The sequence below is a fragment of the Lonchura striata genome, chromosome 15, assembly GCF_050655825.1.
Source record: "Lonchura striata isolate lonStrDom1 chromosome 15, ASM5065582v1, whole genome shotgun sequence".
Classification (NCBI taxonomy): Eukaryota; Metazoa; Chordata; class Aves; order Passeriformes; family Estrildidae; genus Lonchura; species Lonchura striata.
Genome location: NC_140717.1, coordinates 16,002,778 through 16,017,925, shown reverse-complemented (window position 1 = coordinate 16,017,925; position 15,148 = coordinate 16,002,778). Strand labels below are relative to the sequence as shown.

The window sequence follows — 15,148 nt, the reverse complement described above, 5'->3', positions numbered from 1 at the left end:
TCTTCATGTCTTTTTTCTAATGGCTTTTTGGATTCTCTGCTTTCAGCCTGCCACAACCAGCTTTACAAGTGTCCGACCTCTCCTTTTCTCTGTTATTAATTCTTTTTCCTATTGTAAAGCATTCTTCTGTCTGCCTAACTGCTTCTTAAGTTTATTGCTTTTCTGTGGTGCTGTTAGGGATTTTATTTCCCAATTGGTATTACTTTTTAACTACTCATGTAAATCTGTATCAGTTCAGATTCATGCAGAAAAAACAATTTGTCACAAATCTGTAAAGGCTAAATGATCAAAGCAGAGCTTGCGGGCTCACTGCTTTCTTTCTCAGCCTACTTCTAGACCTAAAAATGTTTTATCTTCATTCCGATTCTGATACTGCCCTTTACCAGAGCCTTTATGTGTGGCAGGGAATCAAATGTGCGGGTCACTTCCCTGGCATATCTGTGAAATCAGCAGAGTTGCACCCATTTCTATCCTGGCAGCTGATGTCACTGGCTAATCACAGAGGGAAAGTTCTAAGTGAGCATTGCCACTGAAATCCAGGCACAGAAACACCACTGTGGGCTCGGAATTTGTAACTAGGGAGATTAGGAATAAAACTTTGCTTGCTGTGTTCTGTTAAAAAAAAAAAAAAATTTTCTTCCCAAGACCAAATGCAGAGAGCTGAAGATTTGGCTCCTCAGCTGGAGGGATGGCAGTGGTAGAACCACATACACGGGATAAATGGGTTTGGTGCCTAGAAACAGGGAGTGAGTGCCCCGGTGAGGGTGAGGTTGCCACAGGCAGAGGGTGCAGCCCTGCAGGCAGGAGCAGCATCCTTGTCCAGCCACTGCCTGGGTCTCACAGCACCCAGATTGCTGTGCTGTGACCCAAATTCTGTCCTGGCCACCACGGCATCCTCAGGAAGGTCATGCTCACATGTCTCAGAGCAGACCTTGGCCCCATTTGCCATATGGGAGCTGGAACATGGTTCTTTTTCTGAATGTCCCGGTTGTTTATTTTTGTGTTTCTGTTTAAAGCTCAGCTCAGGAGCTAATTACGAAGGCCGCAGAGCCCGCTGGCTGCAGGCTGCCCCCTGCTCTGCCCTGAGCCTGCTCATGAATGAATTGTTGGGTTGCAGGCAGCTTTCCAAGGCCCTGTGATGGTCCCAGTTTAGCTCAGGCTGCTTCTTGCCTGACATTCCTAAATGTGAACGTGCTACACAAAGTGCCAGGCCAGTCTGGAAGGGGATTTTGGAACAGGCAGTTCAGTCACTTCTCCTCTGCACAGTGACCTGGAACACGAGTTCTCTTTTCCTTAAAACCCTTCTTCTCTTTAGAAAAGTGAAAAACTGCTTTGGTCCTTGCTCTGTGCCTCTGCCAAGGGAGTTGACAGGAATTGCCACATTTGGGCAGATTTCATCCCTGCAAATCTGTTGTTGTCTCATGGTCCCTGCATCATTTGCCCCTTGTGCTGCCACCCCCTTGGTCCGTGGTGGCTGCTGCTGGCAGGGTTTTCCCCGTGCAGCAGGGCAGAGGGGCAGCAGAGCTCCAGGGTGGCTGGTGGCTGTGTCCCTGGGGGCTTGGGCAGCTCATAGCCTCACTGCTTCTCAGCATCCTCTGGAAAGCTGCAGGAGCACCAGCAGAGCTTCCAGAATGGTGGGGAAATCAGCTCAGAGCTGATGAACGTGTTGATAAATGGGTTTCTTGCCCCTGAGGTCGACAAGCCTGGCAGCCCTGCTGTGCACAGTCCATCCCCTCCCCGCCAGCCCAGCCCAGCGAGCCTCGGTGGCTCCGTGCCTGTGCCACATCCAGAGTGACCCTGCAGTGCCCGGGCAGGGCAGAGCCCGGAGCATCCCCTGGCACAGCTGTGCCCAGCTGGCACACCGTGCCCCTGCCTCCCTGCCCCTCGCCCTGCTCCCTCCTGCCAGGTGATCTCCTGCCCTTTTCCCAGCTCTTCCCTGGCACCTGCAGAGCTGGGTGCTTTACAGCCTCTTTAAAATTCAGCTGTGCCACAGTGGCTGCTGGACCTGGGGGCAGGCTGCCAGCTCCTCTGCCAGCTCTCCTGCCAGGGCACCCACCTGCCCCTCCTGGGCTGTCTGGCAGCCTGCTGGGGACAGCCAGGAGGAAATCCTCCCCAGAGGGGTGGTGTGGTTCCTTTTCAGACCAGCCGTGTTGGTGATCAGCTCAAGCAGCCTGTCTAGGGAATCACGTATGCACACACGGCTCCGTGCAGTTACAGTCTGGGGCCTGTGAATTAATTAACAATTCCTCTGAAGAGCCAGAGCTGACAACTCTGAGCTCTGATACAGCAGGGAAGGTGTGTGACAGCTCCCTGGGATGGTGGCAGCTACTTAGCACTGCAAACCACCCAAACACCAAAGGAGGGCTCCCCAGAAGGATGCTAACACAATTCCTAAATGCTACACATCAAAGAGACTTGGTTGTCTTAAACCCGGGACAAATTAAATGTACATTGCCTGTGCAGCTGGGGAAAAGTGAACCCCGAGGGAGGGTTTGCCTCCCCAGCTGTGGGCTGTGAAGGAGCCCCAGTGCAGCCTGGTGGCTTTGCTGGTGCTGTCACAGCCTGTCCCAGTGCTGAGCAGCTCATTCCCTCTCCAGTGTGCTCCCCGAAGCACAGAAAGCACAGGTTTAAAACTCACTTCTGCTCAGGGGAGTCCCAGTTGGAGGCGTGACACCCTTGGGTGCCTCTGCCAGCAGCAGAGAGCCCAGAAGGGAGGCAGCAGCCCTCCCCAGCACTTGCTCTTGCACTTGTTGTGTTTTCCCCTTGTGCCTGCAAGGGAGCTGTTCCTGCAGCCTGGTGGCTGCTGCAGCAGCCCGAGCTGGGCTCTGAGCAGGGCTGGACACTGCACAGACACAAACCAAATCCAGATCCCTGCTTGGAGCCCCTCCAGCTGAGCCACACCAGGCAGGCAGCGTGAGGAGAAGGGACACAACAGGCAAATGTGCTTTTCTCTCCCTGGGGGTGAGATGATTTATTGTTCCTGGCTCTTTTCATCACTCAGACATGTGGAATTGCATCCTGCAATCACAGGCAGTGCCCACATTGGGATTGCCTGTGTTTGCTACACACCTGTGAAACAAGGGAATTACCAGCCCGGCCCCTGGGGCAGGTACAGCAGCACTGCATTTGCCTGCTGAGATGCATTTCTGTCCTGCTTGAGCTTTTTCCTGAGCGTCACAGGCTGTGCAAGAGAAGCCTCCTGCTGCTGGTCCTCTTCTAATGATCCCCCTGTTCCTCTGTGCCTAACCCTAATCCAGCCTGCCTCTCCTTCTGCTCCTGTCCCGTTTGCTGCTCTCAGCACTGCATTGCATCTTCAGCTTTCCTTCCCCACCCTCCTCCAGCCCTCGTGACAGATTCTGTCCACACCGAGATGAAAGTTGGCTAATAAGAATATAAAATTGCTGAAAGGCTTTGCAAGAGTTAAGTCTGAGATTAAATAGAATGAGGTATTTTTCCTGGATGCCTTGTGTGTGACAGTAGGAGGGGCAGACAGTCTCTGATTATCCCACGTTGTTTTTTCCCTACAGTACAATCCAGCCATTGGCTGTGCTCTGGTTTTTAACTGGAAAATTGTGGTTGCTGGGCTTTGTGTGTATTTGGGGTTTTGTTTCACAGCTCATCCTTGCCACTTCTGCTCCTCCCCATGATTCTGCCCCAGTGAGGCTGGAGGTGTCACCCCCATCCCAAAATTATTCCAGGAATCACAGGCTGAGGAAAAAAGGGTTAAAAATATACCCTAGTGTTGATTCTGCCACCCACTCCTTTCCAAACAATGGTTTGCAGGCACATTTTACCATTCAGAAAATGCATTTTCCCCTCTCCAGCACTGTGTGGAGGAGTGGGAGTCAGCGGGTAGATCTGTCCAGAGAAATGTGCATTTGGGTTTTGGGTGCTCCTTTCTGCCTCTGTGTCAGCAATTCTGCCCCTGGAGCTCTCCTGCCTGCACCGAGGAAAAAGGGAAACTGATGAAGTAGCAAGTGCTTGAATGAAATGGGATTAATTTGCTGATATCCCCCTCCTCTCTCCCATTCCCAGAGACTCCAGATTCCATTCTGCAGGATGAAACGTGCCCACATTAAACCACACATTTAACCCTGGAGTTCATGTCAGTCTCGTCACATTTTCTCCTTCAGGTTTCACCATGATTTCTCATATTTGCAGTATTTCAGCTTGTACTTTCAACTCTTCTGTTTATATAAAAGGTCTCACATATTAATTTGGGTTATTTCTGGCCACTACTCCTTTGTTCCTTTGGACACTGAAGAATTGCAGCTGATTTTTCAATAATTTTTCCAGCGCATCCGAAAGAATCTGGAAGCAACAGGGGAAATAAGGAAATTGGGATTATATTTTATATATTTCAAGCTGTTTGCAAGCTCAGAGCTGACAATAATGGCCTGCAGGCGAGGAAATCTGCTTTGGAGCAATTTTGGTTTCTCTGCAGCACCTTGTATCTAGCCCCACCAGCTGCTTCTAAAACTTGTACTTGAGCTGCCATAATCTTATCATTAAAGGTGGATTTAGGGTTTAAGAGGCGATGAAGAACCCTTTTCCTTGCAGCCAGGGCTGGGAGATGACTCTGCACTCCGGGTGCAAGCTCAGCTTCGCCCCAGCTCAGCTCCAATCCCGGCCAGGGCAGGGCTGGAGCCACGGGCAGCAGCTCTGGGGTGCAGCTCTTGGCTTTTCCTCCTGTGCTTCCTGACTCCCCAAACCCCGTCCCTGGCTGCTTTTGTTCCCGACCCTTGCAGGGCTAACAGGAGGAAAAAAGCTGAGTTTGACCACATCCATGAGAATGTCAAGCATTTAGACTTTATTGGTTTAGAAGCTTACTAAATTTAAACAGAAGCATTAACATGGCCTTAGGCTCTCTTGACAGTTATAAACTCTTCCTTGGGGGGATTTCTGTAATGCTTTCTAATCAGCTTAAGGAGTTAATTAAACAGCTGTCACTTAGCTGCTTAATTCTGAGACTTGATGCTAAATAAGATTTGAAATTAGTTATGCATGACTGAAGCATGGATCCTCTGCTATCAGCAAGATGGCTGCGACTTGAACAGGAGGCAAAGCTCGGGCTTTTTTTAACTAAACAGTGAAAAGATTCAAGGTGGGACCCTGGATTAATGCTCTACATGCTGATTAATAGAAATTACATTAAAAATAGAGAAGGTTAAGGAGTGTGAAATGGGAGGGATTTCCAGGCAGCTGCTCAGTCTCATTTGTGCACTCTCTGCACTTCAGGAGATTTTGGGGTCAGTTTATTCTTTCCTGATTGCACTCGCAGCCCAGGAGCCAAAACACCTACTGGAACCTGAGAGAAGCACTCTTGATTTTTGAAATTTGACTTTTAGCCTGCAAAGATAGATGCCACAGCTCTCATGAAGAATGTGGAGATCTGCTGTGCTTCTAGAACATGAGTTGCAGTGTCAGGGGCAGTTTTTAATCTTCTTTTCCCGGTGGATTGGAGCAGGACAAGCACTGCTCCTCCTGAAGGGCGTGGTGGGTGGAAGGATGCACCTCACTGCCAGAGAAAAGCAAGAATGCAGTTTATTGGTGATGAAGGCAGCAGGTTAAATGCTGACAGGGTGAGCACAAGGGGCTGCTGAGCATCCCCAGCCAGGCTCAGAGCCAGCAGAGGCAGGGACAGCCTCCCTGGGGTGCTGGGGCTCAGAGGGGACCCCCTTGTGTCCCCAACTGCGGAGCTGGGGGGCAGCTGCAGCAAAGCCAGGCCTGAGTTAGGCATGCATTGACCTCTTCCAAAAGTTATATACACACACATCCACACACAAGCATTAGGAAATGCTATCTGTGTGTGCACGGACAACAGAAACAGAAATTTGGAAAGATTTATAAAGATATTGTAAAGTCCTTTTTTTCTACCCTAGGAAAGATAAGGCAAAAGATGTCTGAAGGGAAATTAAATTTCAGGGAAGCTACCTATTAAAATTGAAAAAACCTAATAGGTATTCACCTCTGCATTTCAAGTTAAATTGATGCTTACTGTGTACATCTTCTGAATATGTTTCTGCTGGAGGGCTTAATATGCTCAGTTATTTAATATGAATCTCTTCAGTAAGCAAAGAACACTCTAGCATCTTCTTTAAGATGCTTTATACTATTTATACTATTTATTTACCGTGGTAGCAATTTCAGAATAAAGATTACCTGGTCTTCCATTTCTATTACACGCAGAGACATGTTTTTCTCTGATTATTTCATTTTATTATTGGAGGGGCTCAGTGTAAGTGAATTATAAAGAAATGCTGTGTTAATAATTAGAGAAAGTTCAGCACCTTTTTAATAGCTGCTGAGGGAATCAACTTTTACAGTGAGACTGTTTGGCTGTAGCCTTGCAAAAGCATAACTTTTCCCATCCTGAGGAGCTCCGACATCTTATCTCCTGTAATCTGTGTTAGTTATAGATAAAGAACACAATATTTCTTCAGGAGCTTCCTTTTCCACTCAAGCAGCAAAAAGCAGCAGTTACAAATGAGGAACTATTTGGATTTATGGCTTTGGCGTGCTGAGGCTCTGAGCTGTAAATCTCAGGAGTGGCTTTGTTTCCTGGGGTGCAGGCGTTGCCACACGGGATGCTCAGCCCCCCTGGCTGGGAGAGGCTGCAGGAGCACTCCGTGCCCTGCAGCGGGGCTGCCCTGGTGCTGCTGTCCCTGGGCTTGGGGACAGGGAGAGCAGTGCCCGAGGAACCATCCCCTGAGCCTCCTGGAGAACAGAAACTCTGGGCAGAGCACCAGCCCAGGACTGCCAGGGCAGGACAGCCCAGTGCCACCCAGTGCCACCCAGTGCTGCCCAGAGCCACCCAGTGTCAGCCCAGTGTCACCCAGTGCTGCCCAGTGCCACCCATGGACAGTCCAGTGCCAGCCAGTGCCAGCTGGGCTGAGCACAGCGCTGCAGCTGCAGCCTCCCGCAGGGCAGGGCAGTGAGGAGCAGGGCAGGGCAGTGAGGAGCAGGGCAGAGAGGAACAGGGCAGTGAGGAGCAGGGCAGAGAGGAGCAGGGCAGTGAGGAGCAGGACAGTGAGGAACAGGGCAGTGAGGAGCAGGGCAGTGAGGAGCAGGGCAGTGAGGAGCAGGGCAGAGAGGAGCAGGGCAGAGAGGAGCAGGACAGTGAGGAACAGGGCAGTGAGGAGCAGGGCAGAGGAGCAGGGCAGTGAGGAGCAGGGCAGTGAGGAACAGGGCAGTGAGGAGCAGGACAGTGAGGAACAGGGCAGTGAGGAACAGGGCAGTGAGGAACAGGGCAGGGCAGTGAGGAGCAGGGCAGTGAGGAGCAGGGCAGAAAGGAGCAGGGCAGAGGAGCAGGGCAGGGCAGTGAGGAGCAGGGCAGAGAGGAGCAGGACAGTGAGGGGCAGGGCAGAGAGGAGCAGGGCAGAGAGGAGCAGGACAGTGAGGGGCAGGGCAGAGAGGAGCAGGGCAGAGAGGAGCAGGGCAGTGAGGAGCAGGGCAGAGAGGAGCAGGACAGTGAGGGGCAGGGCAGTGAGGAGCAGGGCAGAGAGGAGCAGGGCAGTGAGGAGCAGGACAGTGAGGAGCAGGGCAGAGAGGAGCAGGACAGTGAGGGGCAGGGCAGAGAGGAGCAGGGCAGTGAGGAACAGGGCAGTGAGGAACAGGGCAGAGAGGAGCAGGGCAGAGAGGAGCAGGGCAGTGAGGAACAGGGCAGAGAGGAGCAGGGCAGAGAGGAGCAGGGCAGTGAGGAGCAGGGCAGAGAGGAGCAGGGCAGTGAGGAGCAGGGCAGTGAGGAGCAGAGCTGTGAGGAGCAGGGCAGTGAGGAGCAGGGCAGAGAGGAGCAGGGCAGTGAGGAACAGGGCAGGGCAGTGAGGAGCAGGGCAGAGAGGAGCAGGGCAGGGCAGTGAGGAGCAGGGCAGAGGAGCAGGGCAGAGGAGCAGGGCAGTGAGGAGCAGGACAGTGAGGAGAAGGGCAGTGAGGAGCAGGGCAGAGGAGCAGGGCAGAGGAGCAGGGCAGGGCAGAGAGGAGCAGCATCCCCAGCACTCGGAGCAGTTCCTGCCCCAGCCATGAGGAATCAGAGCTGACTCTGGGTGTATAAAGCCTTCCTAGAGAATAGGTGTGTAAGTGGCCCTTGTTTTCTTTTAGGAAGCAGAGATCCTGAACACAGCCGTTCTCACTGGCAAGACAGTGGCTGTCCCTGTCAAGGTGGTTTCTGTGGAAGATGATGGGACGGTGACAGACCTCGTGGACTCCGTGGAATGCAGATCATCAGATGAAGACGTCATTAAGGTAGGACCAGGCTGCAGAGCACTGCTGGTCTCTAATGGAACAAGTTCTTTCATTTTCTGACTGCTCTCCTGCTGGAACACCAAGATTTATTATTGCTGTTATTGCTGTATAGCTCGCTCCAGCGAAGCAACAAAGCAAACACAAAACCACAATTTTCCCTCCTGCTCGTCAAACACGTGGGGCTGTCTGACACTTCCCCTTGGGAAGCATCTCCAGAGTTGTCTCTGCCAGCCTCCCTGGTCCCACGGGCTGTGGAATGCTGCTGGCAGCGTGCTGCTGCTCTGTGCCTGGCCAGGGACAGGGGGACACTCCCAGGAGGGACACTCCCAGGAGTGCCTGCAAGTTCCTTTTTGGCCTTGAAAGGGGAGGCTCACACCAAACCTTCAAGGTAATCCGTGCTTCTTGGGGGCTTTCAGCAAGTCCCAATGTTCCCACTGAAATCCTGTAAGGATCAGCCCTGCAGATTTCTAAAATCTGCGGGATGAATGGCGAAGAGGAAGGGGCAGTGGTGATGGTGGCAGATAAAGCACAGAGGATTCCGGCAGGGTGACACTAAAGTCGCCTTTCTGCAGCAGCTTTTATCTTTTCACAAACTCCTCTGTGGCTGTCACTCCAGAAGAGGAAACAAGAGAAGCAGCTACGAATGAAAGTTAAAATTGAATTTTAAACTTTTTTTCATAACCAGCACAAACCCTCCAGGCCACGCTCCCAGCTGCTGGGAATGGCTGTTAACCCATTCACTGCTGGGAGCTGCTCCTTCCTGGGGCCCTGGCATTGCCCAGGGCTGCCTGGAGCTCGCTGGGGTTCTGCTCTGCCCTGGCTCCTCTGCTCTGGGCTCCAGCAGCTCCAAAACCTCCTGAGCCCTAAACCCACCCCTGCTGTGGGCACGTCCTGCCTCTGCGGGCACAGGGGACTCACTGCCATTTGGGAATGTGAGACATACCCACAGGTTTGGTGGCTGCCTGCCACAGAGCCAGTGACAACTCGGGCAGAATGAGCGGAGAACAGAGCTGGGCAGAGATGTAAATGGTTTCTCCTGAGCTATCTGTTCTGACAGAAAAGGAAATAATTGCAATTTCTATGCTCATTGCACTTGATTTAAGTAATTTCTTCACGGTCATTTCTTATACATGAGATGAACACCAGCAATTTCAAAGTTTAGTATTTTTAATGTTCTCCTTTTAGAATCTTCTCAATGTTCCTACTTTCCTGGTTAGCCCCCGTGTTGGTATTTTCTGATTAAGCATGTCGTTGTGGCTGTATTATTAGGAACCTTTGGGGTTTGGGGTTTTTTCTCTTCTGTGAAGCCCTTTTGGATCTGGTAAATCTGCCAAATATAGCAAATTGTTGGACTTCATTTAGGTTTAAAAACAGAAGGAAATTATTTGTCCTTATGTTGTGGGAGTTAATGGATAAGTCCTTCCTAACTCGCTCATCTTCCATTTAATTTTTTTGGTGAATTTAAAAAAAAATATTTTGAAAGCAAATCCATCGTTTGGAAGGCATGTAAAAAGCCAGTTTTGCTTGCAGATGTTGTGGCCGTTGCCTGCGAGGACATGAATGTGCTGGTGTGTGTGGTGATTCACACAGCCACACCATTAACAGGGCTGTTAATGACACCCTGCCACAGGGCTCCCAGCAGGGATCAGCGCATCCCGGCCCCTCCTGCAGCAGCAGAGAGGTTTCTGCACAGCCAGAATCAGGGGCCACTTTAAAGTGAGCTCTTAATTGGAAATGTGTCTCCAGTTTCCAGTTTACCTGCTCCGGTTCAGAGCAAGCCTCGTTCACAGGCATCTAATGAAGATAAAGATATATAATTACTGGCCAGCCTTCAGCATGCTGCAGTAATTAGAGTTCCTGTACTCTGGGCATTGGAGTGGGGAATAGAAAATGGAAGAAAAACATGCTTAAGATGCCCACTGAAATAGAAAGATTAAGATTACCTTTTTAGGGGTCTTTACTGGTGCTGTTTTTCAGTGCATCTGTCAAGTAGCATCTAACAGATTGATTATGTCTTCGTGGCTTAGCTTTTATTCCTGTTTTTTTGGTGTTGATTAATGATGAGGTTAAGCTCATTTTCATTGCAGAATGAGGGTACCTCATTCTTCTTTTTGTTTCAGGGTCCACATTTATTACTCACTTCTTTCATCTGAGACTTCAAAGAACTTTAAAGAGCTGGTCCAAACTCTGCACTGACTCTTTTTGTGCCCAAGTGCACCCACCTGAACGTGGTTGAATTTGTCAGAGCAGAATTTAGTCCATTGAAGCAACATTGTTTTTGACAAATGATTCTCAGAAACTATTTGGTCCAGCACGACAGAATAACCACACCGGAAAATGGAGGTGTGTTACGGGCTGTTTCACTAATGAGGACTGTGAGACACAGAAAAGTTAAGGTGTAAATTTCAAAGTGCTGTCAAGTGTGGACCATTTGTAGAGAGTAAAACTCCTACTGAACTAATGGGGAAAAAAAAGAGAGATTTTTGAGCAGACTTTATTTTTGCTGAGTTATTAGTAAGGAATAAACTCTCAAGATTATTTTAATCAAGAATAAGGAGAGAAGAAAAATAATCTTTTAATCTTTCATTTTGAAAAGACATTTCTGTTTCCAAATGGCCATTTCTTTCAAGGCTCAACAAAGCCTGGAAGTTTCCAAAGCAACACTTTCCAGTGCTCTGGGTCTTCAGTTTGACGAGTTAATTGAAAATCTGCATTTCAGTTACCCTGAAACGAAAGCTCCTTTTTGTTCATTTTGTTTGATCAGACACCTGAAAGCTGCCAGAAGCCAGCGCTGGGAGCAGCACTCGGCTCCTCTGCCCTTTTTGTGCTCTGCATTTCCCAGAGCTCTGCATTGAAAGCCGGTGCCAGCCGGAGCCGTGTGCTGCTCCAGCAGAGCCCTGCAGCTCGGGGCTGTGCATGCATGGCAACAAGTGCTGGCCTCGGGGAGTGCAAGGGGCTTGCTGCTGCTGCTGGCACCCTTGGCACAGCCTGGGCACTGCCCCAGAGCCCTGCGGGGTGTCCAGCGTGGCCTTCTCTGGGAATTCCCACTCAGAGTCCCAGAATCACAGAATCCCAGAATTCCAGAATCCCAGAATCACAGAGAATCCCAAAATTCCAGAATCCCAGAATCCCAGAATCACAGAATTCCAGAATCACAGAATCCCAGAACTCCAGAATCCCAGAATCACAGAGAATCCCAAAATTCCAGAATCCCAGAATCCCAGAATCACAGAGAATTCCAAAATTCCAGAATCCCAGAATCCCAGAATCCCAGAATCACAGAATTCTAGAATCTCAGAATCCCAGAATTCCAGAATTTCACAGAATCAGAGTCCCAGGATCCCAGAATCCCAGAATCCCAGAATCACAGAATTCTAGAATCTCAGAATCCCAGAATCAGAGAATCACAAAATCCCAGAATCCCAGAATCACACACAATCCCAGAATCACACACAATCCCAGAATCACTGGGTTGGAAGAGACCTTCAAGATCGAGTCCCGCCCAGCCCCAACACCTCAACTCAGCCCTGGCACCCAGTGCCACATCCAGGCTTTGTTAAACCCATCCAGGGATGGTGACTCCCCCACCTCTCCGGGCAGCCAGTCCCGAGCTTTATCACCTTTCTGTGAAAAACCTTTTCCTGTACCCCAGCTGTGTTTCCTCCTCTGGTGCAGCACTCCCGGCCCGCTGTGGCTGAGGCTGCGGGGGCTTGCCTGGCCTCTGCAGGGTCTGGTGGCCCTGGCGTGCTGGGCAGGGCTGCTGCCCCAGCGTGGGCACCCACTCCTGCTCCAGGGGAGGGTTGGCAGCTGCTCTGCTCTGACACTTTGGAGTGGATTGGATGGGAGGGCATCACACTTGGCAATTTGTAAAATATTACCGCAGGCTAATAAATCTTTCACTAACACTTAGTGTGGTTTTATCAGCGGTAAAATAACATCTTTTTAATCATGTGACAGACTTAGGGAAGCTGAAGTGTCAGAGCATTTAAAGTAGCCTGAAGCAGACAGCGTTTTAAAGCATGAAACTTTTAACAGCTGTTCCTTTTCTTCCTTACACTGGTGCACTTCAGGGAGAAGCTGAGTTCTTCCCAAGTCGCGGGAGTGACAGTAAGAAGTCAGAGGGGGAGAGATGGAGTCAGGATGCTGCCTGCTCCACGCAGCCCAGGCTGTGCTCAGGACGTTCCCTGGCTGCTCCTCCTGCAGCGCACCCCTGGGTCCCTGTGCTCACAGGGGTGCTGCTGGGAGGGCACAGGGCCAGAGGGGCAGCGAGCCCCGGAGCAGGGCTGCAGGGGAGGGCCCGCTGACCCGTCAGCTCTGAGCTGAGCGCAGAGATGCGCCCACGGGCTCGGGAGCTGAGCGGGCCGGGGGCAAGGCAGAGCCAGCGACAGCAGAGAGGGTCACCCTGCCAGGACAGGGAGAAAACCCCCCCCGAGGGGCAGTGATGTCTCAAACTGGCTAACCAGAATGGGCAGGATTTTCTATCCGTGATATACAACGCAACTGATGAATCTGTGCCTTGAGAGACCACGTTTGTGCCATGATTTTCCAGAATAGAAAGGGATTTCTCTCACCAGCTGAGCAGCCTTATTCCATCCCCCAAAAATTTTGATCCGTCTTGGAAACAACCTTGATTTAAATCAGCAAATGTATGTATTTATTTTCTGCAGTGTCTAAACATTTCATTTTGATAGAAAATGATGAAACCATGTCCTGTCATTTCAACTCCATTTCAGTATTCCTGACATCGGAATCCGTATGACCTTTTCACCTCAGGATGGAGCAACTTTAAAAATGAAAATGCTTTTTCTGCTCTGCTCTAGGAATGCAAGACAAGCTCAAAAAATGCACTGTCCAAACTAAGAGTTGTAATAATAACTGTAGAGTTCAGTTCATGTGCTGCTGGTGCTGCTCATAAAGGCAGAAGGCACAATTTTAATCTCTCTTCTGTGAGAAACAGGCCTGGCAAAGATGAATTCTGAATGTGGAACCAATACAACAGACTCGCACCTACCAGGAATCATCTGAAACTCACCTAAAGCTGCTGAAGTGACTGGATTTGTCACATATTCTGCCAATTCATCATTCTGATGTGCATCTTGGGAAGTAATGAGGTTTCTGTGGTGTTGTTTGCCTTTTTGTAATCATCCATACTGAAAACCCCAGTGGGACTGTCAGTGTTTGCTGAGGGTGAGGCTCGTGTACTGGAGTGTAGAGAAATAGAGAAAATTCTAACAATAGAAATTACAGAGGAATGCTGGTCAGAGCTGAGGTGTCCTGACCACCAGCTGTGGATAATCTTGTGATGCAGGATTAAGGATTTCAAGAGAAAAGAAGGTAAAGCAGCCAAACACCTGAGAAGTGCTGGAGATGCCAGAACAGCAGGAGTTACCTGGGTGCAGTTTTTAGCAGACAGGATTACCTGCAGCAGTTCTCGTGCTTTGCAGGAGTGACAGGCTCTGCTCTCCTGCCCTGCTGACCCTGTCCCTGGCTGCTGTTCCTGGGCAGGACACCCCTGTGCTGCTGGTTTTCCCACCAGCTGCCCCCAAAAATGCTGAACAACTCCCCTGCTTCAGCCTTGCTTTGCAGCATCATCCTGTTGAACTGCTTATGGGATGATAAGCCTGATATCTGAATCAATTTAGGCATTCAAATCCAATTAATTTAACTGCAAATTAGAAACCTAAGTGCCTACAAAAAGTGGCTTTAATGGCTCTTCAATTTTAACTAAAAGTGTAACTGTGTATTTAGAGCAGGTGGGTATTACACAAAGCTGATATTTTCTCCCAACTTAAATAATCTGTTCCTTATAATAACTATTAAAATAATGTGATTATTTGCAAGCAGGTAATTATTTTGCAGCTGTAAAGGGGTTTTGTTGGAGCAAATTTAGGGCATCTTCTTTAGACTTGGGGATTTGAGTGCTCTCAGCAATTTCTTTGAGCATTTGTGAGCGTGTGAAAAGCTGTTGTAGTGTTTGAGCCTTTGTGCAGGCCTGGAGCTGATAGCAGAATGAAATCTCTGAATATGACGCTGCATTGCATGCTCCATTTCATTGCACTGAGAGGCAGAGAGGGAGAAGTGCAACTTCAGTAATGAAGGGAAGTTTCCTTTGCCCTGGTGAGGAGGTTCTAAAGGCACAATGCACGGTGCTAAAGTACATTTCCTGCATTGTCTGTGAGCATTGCAATAATTGCACTTGGCTCTCAGTAAAAGCTGCTCTCACATGCACCCACACACCAACCTCTGTTAACGATTGCATCTGGTTCCTGCCACTGAAAATGCAGATTTAGCCCGGGCGGTTGGTGGGATTGCTGTGCACTGTGAGAGGAGGAGGTGTTCCTGGCTGGGAAGCTGTATGTTTGTGTGTGAGCTGTGTGTGAGCTGTGAGTGTGTGAGCTGTTTGTGTGTGAGCTGTGTGTGTGTGAGCTCTGTGTGTGTGTGACCTGTTTGTGTCTGAGCTGTGTGTCTGAGCTGATGTGTCTGAGCTGTGTGTCTGAGCTGATGTGTCTGAGCTGATGTGTCTGAGCTGTGTGTGTGTGTGAGCTGTGTGTGTGTGAGCTGTGTGTGAGCTGTGAGTGTGTGAGCTGTTTGTGTGTGAGCTGTGTGTGTGTGAGCTGTTTGTGTCTGAGCTGTGTGTCTGAGCTGTGTGTGTGACTTGTTTGTGTCTGAGCTGTGTGTCTGAGCTGTGTGTCTGAGCTGTGTGTGTGTGTGAGCTGTGTGTGTGTGTGTGAGCTGTGTCTGAGCTGATGTGTCTGAGCTGTGTGTGTGTGAGCTGTGTGTGTGTGAGCTGTGTGTGTGTGTGAGCTGTGTGTGTGTGAGCTGTGTGTGAGCTGTGAGTGTGTGAGCTGTTTGTGTGTGAGCTGTGTGTGTGTGACCTGTTTGTGTCTGAGCTGTGTGTCTGAGCTGT

General features: G+C 49.9%; 1 protein-coding gene across 4 annotated transcripts in view; it reads left to right on the top strand.

The window, feature by feature from the left end:
* TMEM132D (transmembrane protein 132D) overlaps positions 1 to 15,148 on the top strand; it is a 176,261-nt gene that overhangs the window by 136,409 nt on the left and 24,704 nt on the right. For all 4 annotated transcript variants that reach the window (XR_013340940.2, XM_085593389.1, XM_077787272.2 and 1 more), the window contains one exon: positions 8,098 to 8,241. Coding sequence is in view for 3 of the 4 variants with exons in the window: in XM_085593389.1 (XP_085449515.1) it covers positions 8,098 to 8,241 (144 nt within the window). In the remaining variant the exon portion in view is untranslated. The remainder of the gene's footprint in view (positions 1 to 8,097; positions 8,242 to 15,148) is intronic.